Source organism: Orycteropus afer, unplaced genomic scaffold (assembly GCF_000298275.1).
Source record: "Orycteropus afer afer isolate SDZICR_OR568_19922 unplaced genomic scaffold, OryAfe1.0 scaffold00090, whole genome shotgun sequence".
Classification (NCBI taxonomy): Eukaryota; Metazoa; Chordata; class Mammalia; order Tubulidentata; family Orycteropodidae; genus Orycteropus; species Orycteropus afer.
Window position 1 is genome coordinate 2293130 of NW_006921677.1, and position 12131 is coordinate 2305260.

The 12131-nt window shown below is 44.1% G+C and overlaps 1 protein-coding gene across 1 annotated transcript in view; it reads left to right on the forward strand.

The window, feature by feature from the left end:
- The first annotated feature begins 11552 nt into the window (after positions 1-11552).
- The window catches only part of FZD8 (frizzled class receptor 8), a 2120-nt gene continuing 1541 nt past the window's right edge, over positions 11553-12131 (forward strand). The window contains exon 1 of the mRNA XM_042781160.1: positions 11553-12130. Within this exon, the coding sequence (XP_042637094.1) occupies positions 11553-12130 (578 nt within the window). The remainder of the gene's footprint in view (position 12131) is intronic.

Sequence of the window (12131 nt, forward strand, 5' to 3'; positions counted from 1 at the left end):
TTATGTGCCGTTGAGTCAAACCCAACTCATAGCGACCCCTCCTTGGGTTTCTGAGGCAGTATCAGTACAGAAGTAGATTGCCCCATCTTCCTTCCGAGGAGTGGCTGGTGGGTTTGAACCACCAGCCTTCTGGTTAGCAGTCAAGTGCCTTAGCCACTATGCTACCAGAGCTCCCCAAGATTGGAGGAAGAATCATTAACAACCTGCGATAGGCTGATGACACAACTTTGCTTGCTGAAAGTGAGCATGACTTGAAGCACTTACTGATGAAGATTGAAGAATACAGTCTGCAATATGAATTACATTTCAATATAGAGAAGACAAAAATCCTCACAACTGGACCTATATGCAGCATCATGATAAATGGAGAAAAGATTGAAGTTGTCAAAGACTTCACATTGCTTGGTTCTACAATTGATGCCAATGGAAGCAGCAGTCAGGACATCAGATGATGTACAGCACTGGGCAAGTCGGCTGCAAAGGACCTCTTTCAAGTGCTGAGGAGCAAAGAAGTCTCTTTGAGGACTAAGGTGAGCCTGACACAAGCCATGATATTTTCAATTGCCTCATATTCATGTGAGAGCTGAATAATGAATAAGGAAGACTGAAGAAAAGTTGATGCTTTTGAGTTGTGGTGCTGGTGAAGAATGCTGAAAGTGCCATGGACTGCTGAAAGATCTAACAAATCTGTCCTGGAGGAAGTGTAGCTGGAATGCTCCTCGGAAGTAAGAATGGTCAGACTTCATCTCACCTACTCTAGTCATATTATCAGAAAGGACCATTCCCTGGAGAAGGATGTCATGCTTGGTAAGGTGGAGGGTTGACGGAAAAGGGGAAGGCCTTAAAGGAGATGGATTGACAGACACAGTGGCTGCGGCGATGGGCTCAAGTATAGCAGAGATCGCGGAGCTGGCACAGGACTGGGTGGTGTTTCCTTCTGCTGTGCATGGGAGTTGTGAGTTGGAGACAAATCGACAGCACCTAACAACAACAACAAATTTAGACAGCAAATGACCATACATGTACCACACCAGAATCCATGTGGAGAAAAAGACATCTAAGACATAGCCCTTGCCCTTTGGTGATTTTAATCCATATAAGGGAAAAATAAAAAATAAAATAAACAACAGCATAAAATTATGTATAATAGGTGCTAACTAAGTCCAGGGTTCTTTCAGGATAATTTTTCCTAAGTATAAATGTCAAATCATTATTTTAAAAAGAAAAGAAAATTCACTTCTAGTTATTCCACTCAAGGATCTCTGGTGGTATAGTGGCTAAGTCATTTGGCTGTTAACCAAAAAGGTCAGTGGTTCGAACCCACCAGCCACTCCGTGGAATAAAGATGAGGCATTCTGCTTCCGTAAAGACTTACAGCCTTGGAAACCAAGGCTGTGAGTAGAAATCGACTCTGTGTCATTGAGTTTGGTTTGAGTTATTCCACTCAGACACAACTAGACATCAGATTTTTGACAAATTTCCTTCCGGTCCTATATATATTAATATGTTTGGCCCTAAACCATATAATTCTATATTTTGCTCTTCTTTCAATTAACAATATATTGTGACCATATTCTGTTGTTGTTCTAGACAAGGATTTTTCAGACTTTGCCCTACTAGAATGTCTTTTGAGCAAGCTAGTGAGGAGTTCACAAGGAAAACTTACAGATTTAGACTTTAGATGTTTTTGTAAATTAAAAATGTTTCACACTGTAAATATATGCTGTGATAAGTAAATGCAACAAACAGTAACACAATATTTTATTTTATCCTTATAAATTATTATTCTACTAGCAATTATACTTGAAATAGTGTAAACTATAATTAACCTTATACAAGCACATTTACTTCCAAGAGCAAGCAAGACTCACACTAGAAAAAAACTCAAGTGTTGTCACCCCTAGAAAAAAATATTACATCCATTTACCATAATCTTATCAAAGATGAACATAAAATAGAAAGAAATGCTACTGTCATCTTGTGGTGCAGTGAATTACTTAATATGGCTCTTCTATCCTTGGTCTTTCTGACTCCAGATGACTGGTAGGATTATGTAGTAAATGTGCAGTGCTTCTGGTTCACCAAGGGATTTACATGGCTTGTTAACAATGTAAATAAGGTACATGTCACCGTTGTGGGGGTGAGATCATGGAAATAAGGTATATAGAACCCTAATGTGGGGATTGGTCAGTTGTCATTCCACTAGGCTTAAAATGAGCCATCCCAGGGGCAGGAAGTGGGGATCTCACTGCCTGCAAGACAAAGGAGAGCCCAGAGTGGAGCATGTCCTTGGACCTGAGATCTCTGCACTGAGACGATAGCAGAAAGACAGCAGAGGGATGGTGGCAGCAGAGGCAGCAGAACCAAGAGATTAGCACAAGACAGAGCAGCAAGCTTGCCACCCCATGGAGCAAGAAAGCTAAGTGCTTTGGGGCAGGAGGCTTGTTGGCAGAGTGGGGTGCACCTACCTGCAGAGCTAAAAGAGCTTTGTAATATTTGCAAAAACATTTGCCTCTGGCAGGTTAGAAGCCAGGCAGAGAGGTCGAGGGCCTACGAGAGGCATATCTATGGGTATGGCAGAGGGAAGTTTGTCCTGATCAAAGAATTGTATTCTGGCAATTTTTGAACCTGAATTGTAAACTATTGCTTACCTAATAAACCCCATATTGTTTGTGAGTTCTGTGTGGCCACTGAAATGAATTATCAAATATAGCAGAGCTTTAGTAAGTGTGATGGGAGAGATGATTGGCATCAGAGTTGGTAAAAAAAAAGGGGGGGTTTGGAGAGTGACAGCATATCTGACTTTCAAATTATAGGAATCAGCCTTGGGCTGATGCTGTTGATGGTGATTCTCTCTCCCCCTTGTGAAGTTAGAAGGGGTTAGAGAATGCTGCCCCCATGCCCTTGGTGCTTATCTCTACCACCTTCATGCCCTTAGTCCTAATAAATTATAATGTGTACTATTAAGGTATATATAATAATAATAATTAATAGTATTAATAAGACCTGGCCAACCAACCAGAAGAGATCCATATTTGTGCCCATTCCAAAGAAAAATGATCCAACAGAATGTGGAAATTATAAAATCTTATCATTAACATCACATGCTAGTAAAATTTTGCTGAAGATACTTCAAAAATGGTTGCAGTATTCCATTAACAGGGAGCTGCCAGAAATTCAAGCTAGATTCAAAAGAGAGCATGGAACAAAGGATATCATTGTTGATGTCAAATGGATCTTGGCTAAAAGTAAATACCAGAAAGATATTTACCAGTGTCTCACTAACTACAAAAAGGCATTTGACTGTGTGTATCATAGAGAATTATGACTGTGTGAATCATAACATTGCAAAGCATGGGGATTCCAGAACACTTAATTATGTTCATGACAAACCTGTACCTAGACCAAGAGACAGTTGTTCAAACAAAACAAGGAGACACTGAATGGGTTAAAATTAGAAAGTGTGTGCAGGGTTGTATCCTTTCACCCTACTTATTCAATCTGTATGCTGAGCAAATAATCTGAGAAGCGGGACTATATGAACAAGAATGAAGCATCAGGATTGGAGGAAGACTCATTAACAATTTGTGATATGCAGATGACACAATTTTGCTTGCTGAAAGTGAAGATGACCTGAAGCACTGACTGATGAAGATCAAAAACTACAGCTTTAGGTATGAATTACACCTCAACATAAAGAAAACAAAAATCCTTACAACTGGACCAATAAACACATCACAATAAATGGAGAAAAGATTGACATCCTCAAGGATTTCATTTTCCTTGGTTCCACAATCAATGCCCATGGAAGCAGCAGTCAAGAAATTTGCACTGAGGAAATCTTTAAAACACTTTAAAGTGTTTAAGAGCAGATGTCACTTTGAAGACTATGATGCATCTGACCCAAGCCATGGTATTTGCAATAGCTTCACATGCATGAGAAAGCTGGACAATGAATAAAGAAGACCATAGAAGAATTGATATATTTGAATTGTGGTGATGGCAAAGAATACTGAAAATACCATGGACTGCCAGAAAAATGAACAAATCTGTCTTGGAAGAAGTACAGCCAGAATGCTCCTTAGAAGTGAAACTGGCCAGACTACTTTGGTCATGTTGTCAGAAGGGACCAGTCCCTGGAGAAGGGTATCATGCTGGGTAAAGCAGAGGGTCAGCAAAAAAGGAGCAGACTCTCAATGAGATGAATTGACACAGTGGCTGCAACAATGGGCTCAAGCATAGCAAGGATTGTGAGGATGATGTGGGACCATGCAGTATTTCACTCTGTTGTACAAAGGGTCGCTATGAGTCAGAGCCAGTTTGATAGCACCTAACAATGATTATCCACTCCTTGGAAGGAAGATGGGGCAATCTACTTCCATAGTGATACCGCCTCAGAAACCCAAGGAGGGGTCGCTATAAGTCGGGTCCGACTCAACAGCACATAACAACAACAACAACAACAATGACTATTAATGTAAGTTTTATTATTGTTTAAGACTACCATTTAAAATGGATCATTGCTACCACCTAAAAATTCTTGCCTTCATCAATTTTTTAAAATATAAAGATTATTTCATATCCATAAGCAATTTAGAAATGGAATTAAATATAGTTTCCCCTGCATTATATCTAATTTTATCAATAGAAAAAATTATTACACATTATACCCAAAAGAATACCCTACTTGCTGTCAAGTTGATTCCAACTCATGGCAACCCTATAGGAAAGAGTAGAACTGCTCCATAGGGTTTCCAAGGCTGCAAATCTTTACGGAAGCAGACTGCCTCGTCTTTCTTCCACGGAGCAGCTGGTGGGTTGGAACTGCTGACCTTTTGGTTAGCAGCCAGATACTTAAGAATAACGAAAAACAAAACCTCCAAAATTGTGCCAATGTTTTTAGTGAAGTCTCCAAAAGAAGGAGGAAAAGCTTAACAAAAAAAAAAAAAAGAAGTTACAATAACATACTTTATATACATTATAAATAAAGCAAGGGGTAAACTGACATTTATTGCACACTAGCTACCCAGATTACAGTACTATGTGAACTTAACAAGAAAGAAAAGGTCAATATCAAGGTTTCTTTGGTTCTAACATGTTGCTCTAGAATCACTTCCCACTTAAGGTGACCCCATGTGTGTCAGAGCAGAACTGTGCTCGATAGGGTTTTCAATGGCTACTATTTTAGAAGTCGATTATCAGGCCTTTCTTCTCTGGGTGGACTGCGACCTGTAAGTCAGAAGCTGAGTGCATTAACCATTTCTACCACCCAGGGATTCCTCTTTGGATCTAAAACATTCTTAATTCATAACCCTGGACAAAACATGCTGGAAGACTAAGCATCTTTGCTAAATGATACGCTTGAAAGTTCATTTCTTTCAAATAGCTACATATGACTGACATTGTTGCTCACCGGTTTAGCAGCCATTCCCCTCCTCCTTCACTTTCTGGTCACCAGCCACCCACCCCTACCTGGGATACTTTCACAGCTTTCCTTGCAGCCACCTGATCATTATGCCACAAAGGAAGTTTGCTAAGGGTCTTTTGGGAAACATTTTCTTTTCTAATGAAAGGAAAGCAGCACAGGGTTTGTCCTGTCCTTCTTCCTGCCTTGGTTGCTGTCCTGTGAAATGTGATGATATGGTGGTGGCAGGCCATGGGTAACCAAAAGGAGAGCCAAGACTCATCAAGATGCCAGCCTAAAGGCCTAACATCACAGAGTTACAAAATAAACCAATTGTGGAACTTCCTACTTCTTGTTTTCTTATTATCTGAGATAATTAAGTGTTCTTCTTGGATAAGTCAGTTTTACTTTGGAAGTCTTTATTGTACCTAAGGGTGCCTGAGTGGTTTAATCTGTTAATGCATTTGGCTGCTAACTCAGAGGCACCTCGGGAGAACAGGCTGGTGATCTATAGAAAAATCAGCCATTGAAAACCCTAGAGACCACAGTTCTCCTCACGCCTCGGGTCAACATGAGTCAGAGTCAACTCAAAGGCAACTGTTTTTTTCACTGGTTATTGCACCTGAAAGCTCCCAGTGGTACCAATAATCCTGTGTAAATTGCAATAAGTAAATAAAAGAGCTAAATTACTGATTTTTAAAATATAACCAGGACCAGATGCCACCAAGTCAATTCCAACTCATAGGGATTTCACTGGCTGATGACTTGGAAATAGGTTACCAGGCCCTTCTTCCACGGCATTTCTGAGTGGACAAGAAGCATCAACTTTTCAGTTCACAACTGAGCAGGTTAACCATTTGCATTACCCAGGGATTCCTTTAAAAGATAGTTCACAAACTGTGATAGTTGGAGCTGTGTGTCAACTTGGCTGGACCACAATTCTGTGTGGTTTAAGCTGTTGTGATGTGGTTATTCCCATGATGGGATCAGATGATTATGTCTGAGCAGGCAATCTGTTGAAAGGGAGTTTCCCTAGGGGTGTGGCCTGCTTCCAGTATATCCAAGGACATCCAGGGAAAAGAGACATTCTTCTGTGGATTGGGATTCTGTTGTGCTGCCTACAACTGTCCATGAGTGAAGAGTCCACCATTCGGCCTGGAGATCTTGGATTCCTCATTCGTTGGCGTCAACAGCGAGTATACTGCCTGCCAACCTTGAGCTCCTCAGCCCCTGTGGCTGCAAGAGTCGGGAAAAGCCTCCAGCTTGACGTTTGATCCAGGAACTTTGGACTTGCCAGCTTCTATAAGTGTGTGAGCCATTTTCCTAAGATAAATTTCTCTATATATACATATATATATATAAGCTTTACTGGTTTTGTTTCTCTAGAGAACCCAGTCTAACACACAATCATTCTAAAGTTACATAGTGACATATTGACAGCCAGCACAGTTGCCATTTCCTAAAATGACATCTGCAAGTAAAGTGACAATTCTGATTCTTGGCCAATGGCACGTATTTTCCTCAGTTGTCTTCTTGCATTGGCAACTTGACCTTGTATCAGCAGACACAATGACAGAGTATTTCTTTCCAATTGGATCTTTTTCCTGGTGGTGGAGAAAAGAGTTGAAAGAGGAAGACCTTTAATAGACTGTATTGTTCATATAGAAGGATATATAAATCTTTTCACCCATTTTAATTCAGCAGAGATTGGAGCAAGACCAGTTGATCCCTAACTTCCTTCCATCTATGGAGTGGGACTTAAGACTCAATTCTTAGAAAGCCAAATGTTAAAATGCCAAAAGACCCCAATATGACCTGATGGAGTTTTATATTCCCTAGTAATACAGTGTTTGATTGTTTCCCTGAAAGGAGAAATGCTGGTATTTTATGTAACACCTGAGAAATTTCATTAGTTATTAAGGAGTTTTCCACTTAATATTCTTTGTAACATGTAATTTTATTGGTAATAGGTTAGCCTTCACTTGCATAGAGATTCTTATGTTGGGTTTTTAAACTATAACCCACTAAAAAATAATTCCCCCAAAGTATCTTAAATTTGAGAAATACAGTATATTGATAATCTCCTATCTAACTTGGTATCCAATATTTTGTAAAACATTACCTTCCTCTGAGGTAGGTTCTTGCCTTCAGTTGCTTATATTACTATCCTTATAGACAATTTAGTAACAAGACATCTGTTCAGAAATCCTTCTAGAAACTTCCCTACATTATTTATGTAACTCTGCTTAAAAAAAACAGCTGCTTTACATACAAAAAAAAAAAAAAAGCATTAACCCACCATGTCAATAAATATTCACTGATTTTATACACCAATTAGCTTATTAAGTCTCTGGAAAATGATCAAGTAGTAATTTAAGTTAATACAGCAGTAATTTTAAATGCTATTTTTATGTTCTCTGAATTAAAAGTAAACTTTTTATGATTTTATATGAATGAGTTCAATCTCACAAAACAATATTTTCCTATAGCTTATAACACGAATTTTTAAAACTCTGAACTTTTATCTACTTATTTTTTTTCTTGCAAGCTTAAGTAAATTAAGCTTGATTTTATATTATTTCCCCAAAATATCCACATTCCACATCATCAAAGCCTTCTTCTTGTCTCAAAATCAAAACACAAAAAAAAATTAAATGCCAATTAAAAGCCAAAATCAACTATTGTCAGCCTCCATTTTCAAATGTCAAAGTTTGTTTTTACCTAATTCTAGTGAATTTATATAGTGTAATTCTAGACCTCACTATTTGACTTTTCCAAGCTGAAGAAAAGCAGTAGAAACTTTTCAACATCTGTGTTGCTTTTGGAAACTAGCACCTCCCATCTGTGGTCCTGGCGACGCAGCGTCCAGGTTGCTCATAAAAGGAATATTCACCACTGCAGCTCAGAGTAGAATTTTGACTCCGGGAGTTACCTGTTCCCCAACAGCTCAATGTTCTGGTGAAGGACTGTTTTAAACAAGGAAACAACACAAGGGTCAGATGGCTTTTTAAATTCAACATACCACAAATGGGAATACAGACTCGGGGCGTGAAAGGCGGGCAAGGGGGAAGAAATGTTAAGGAAAGACCATCGCGCGTCTTTGCACTTTTGAAGATCTGAAGCCTTTGAATTTCTGATTTCTAAGGTGTTTAATTTTTCCCAAAGGTGGGAAGGAAGTATAAAGAGTTTCTAACTAGGCTTCAATTTTTAAAAGATGGTGGAATACATCTGTATCCTGGTGGATTTATGTACATAGCATTCTTGGTGATAACGCAGAACTTAACCAAAACGCCAGGTGAGGGAGGGGGCAGGGTAGGAAGTATCTCTGCTTATCTCTTTAGAATGTGGTGCAATGAGATTGCTAAAACTAAGCCACAGAAAACAGGAGGAAGACCATTAGCTCAAGAAATATACAAGTGCTGCTACTTATTTTTGTTTGCTTTGTGACAAACATTATTTTTGTTTGCTTTGTGACAAACATTATTTTTGTTTTGTGACAAAAGTTGTCTTTAAACAGATAACCATCACCCATCCACCCCAAAATTTGAATGGCCTCAAACGCACCTTCAATTCTTCCTTTTCCTCCCACCCTCAACAACTTTTGTCCTCTTGCCCTACTTGTTCCTGATATGAAAACTGACAAGTAGCAAAAATTTAGAAACAAAAAGGAGGGAGAGAGAGAGAGGAGCGAGAGACTGTATTTTGCCACCCTCTTGCAGAACCGAAATGCTTGTTCCCGAGATTACAGTAATTACAGCCCCAGCGTGAGTTCCATACAAGCGCTAAATGAAACAGCACATCAATTAAAAAATAAACACTCCATTCTAGGAGAAAGACAACCCCCTGGGACGTCCTAACAGGCGTAAATAAACCTGCCAGGCCGCCTGCCCCTCCGCCCCCCCCCCGCCCCCGTCTTAAGGTGGTTGGCGGAGTTGGCGGGGGCAGCGCTAATTGGCCGCGTCACAAGTGGCGGCTAAAAGAAGGTCTGGCCCAGCCTCGGGCTCGGGAAGATCACCGAAACGTGTCCGCTTGTCTGCGCCAGGGGCGCAGCCCCGCCTCCTAGGCGCCCAGGGTTCTATCAGACGTGGAAAAGGAGGCTTTGGCAAAAACATGAACTTCGGAAAGATGTATTCTTATGTTCCAAAAGTACTAGAGGAGGAGAGGGAGAATCCAACGGCAGAGTTTTCAGTCCGTCCCATTTATAAGTTTTTTCTTTTTTAAGAAAGAATTATTTCTCATAAGGAAGAACTGTGTCCTGGATGCTTTATTATCTCACCTACTTATCTGAACTCCCTTTGAGATCTGGACTATGATCACCTCATTTTGCGGATAAAGAAACAGGTCAGAGATGATAAATACCTTCCCCAAGATCACTCCATGGAGGAGGGAGGCAAACCCCGCCAGACCTTGCGCCCCTGCATTGTGGCCGCCTCTCGCCAAGGCCCTCACCCATCCAGCACCACCATCCGGAATGAACTAAGTTGCTCATTCCCCTACATTTACAAGCGTCAAAAAACAACTTCTGAGAATCCCAAGGAAGACACCTATTTCCAGATCACAGCGCACTACTAAGGGAGTTAGCCACAGCCCTGCAGTCGCCACCCCCGAGAATCCTTTGCGCACCCACCTGCAGCGGTCTCCTCGCCTCCCCCGCCTAGAGAGGGGGCGCAGAACCCCTGCCGCCGGCAGGTCACCTCACATTCGGGGAAAGATAATGAAGAGGGGAGCTTTACTGATTTGAAATCGATTTGGAGAGGCTCGCGCAGCATAAAATCATGTCTCAGTCCCCAAAGTTCAGACTCAGGGAAATGGGACCAAGATCTCAGACGCGTTGAGTGCCGGTGCAAACACGATAAACGTGGAGTCGGGGATATTGTGGGCTCCCTGGGGATCCCTGGATTTTCAGGGAAGCCTCTTTGAAAGTCCGATTCTCCGGTCAATCCCAAGGTAATCAAAACCGAATTTCCATCACCAAAAAGCGCAAATTTATGTCCAGACCCTGCAGACGGCCTTAAGGAAGGTTGAGCTTTGGGAGTGCGTAGACTCCGCCCCCATCTCCCGATGATTGGCTGGCCCGTCTGAGGGCGGAGACCGAGTCTGCTCTGTATAAATATTCATGAGGCGGGCGGTTCTGCTCGAGCTGGGGCTGGAGATTGGGAAGTTGGGCAAAGGGCGCTGCTCCCGCTGAGGAGGTGGCGGCGCCGGTAGCTTCAGCCAGGACCGCTCAGTTCAGGTGTTGTCCTTTTGCTCTAAATTTTGGTTTTCTTGGTTTTTTTTTGATCAAGTAAACAACTGCCTGCAACTCGCTTCATTACTGGCCGTAGCACAGCGCAGACTTTAACCCAGAGGCGGGGATTTGTCCTGTCCGGGTAGGCGTACGGACTGACGGGCTCCGGGGAGTAGAGGCAGCGACCTCGGCGGAGACGAGGTCCCTGGCCGAACTCAGGGAACCGGCTGCGGCTGTGGGAGCAGGAATGTGCCCCCTGGGGGAGAGAGCGAGCTGGAGACGTTGACCCCGGACTCGGAGAGTGAGCCTGGCTCAGCCATCTTGACTCTGCATCACGGGGGCTGGAGAGGAAACTTGCTGCTCCGCCACCTTCTGTGCTCAGCAAAGTCGCCGCCAGCCCGGGAGTCGCGGCAGAAGAGTGGCCACGGCGCGGAGGGAGAGGGAAAAAGCAAGTGCAGGAAGATGAGCCAGAGTCCATCAGTTCTCCGCGCTAGCTGAAATCCGACCGAAATAAAGCAGGGGAAAGACCCAAAGGGGACTGTCTTGCTCGCCTGCAGCCTACCCCCCAATTTTCTCGGAACTGCTGTGAGACTCGAGGAGGGGGGAGTGCAGCTGCGCTTTCTCCCCGGCTCCCCGGAGAGGCCGGCCAGGCGGCGGAAGGGAGGTTTGGACAGATTACTGCCCAGCCTTCCGGACCGCGCCGCTGGGACTCTGACCCTGAGAAGGGGCTTGGCTTTCGGCCGACTTCCCTCCCCAGGAGAGGCAGGCCGACAGGACAGAGAGGCCCCGAGTTTCTTCCTCGCCTTCTCTCTCTTCTGGTTTCCCAGCGTCCCTCCCCGCGCCTCTAGGCCGGGGACCCGGGACGCGCGCCGCGTGGAGTGGCGAGGACGCGGCGGCGGCGCGCGGGCTGAGGCGCCCAGCATGGAGTGGAGTTACCTGTTGGAAGTGACCTCGCTGCTGGCCGCCTTCGCGCTGCTGCAGCGCTCCAGCGGCGCGGCGGCCGCCTCCGCCAAGGAGTTGGCGTGCCAGGAGATCACGGTGCCCCTGTGCAAGGGCATCGGCTACAACTACACCTACATGCCCAACCAGTTCAACCACGACACGCAGGACGAGGCTGGCCTGGAGGTGCACCAGTTCTGGCCACTGGTGGAGATTCAGTGCTCCCCTGACCTCAAGTTCTTCCTGTGCAGCATGTACACTCCCATCTGCCTGGAAGACTACAAGAAGCCGCTGCCGCCCTGCCGCTCCGTATGCGAGCGCGCCAAAGCCGGCTGCGCCCCCCTCATGCGCCAGTACGGCTTCGCCTGGCCTGACCGCATGCGCTGCGACCGGCTGCCAGAGCAGGGCAACCCCGACACGCTTTGCATGGACTACAACCGCACCGACCTCACCACAGTCGCGCCCAGCTCACCGCGCCGCCATCCTCCGCCGCCGCCGCCGCTGCCTGGAGAGCAGCCGCCCTCCGGCAGCGGCCACAGCCGCTCGCCGGGGGCCAGGCCT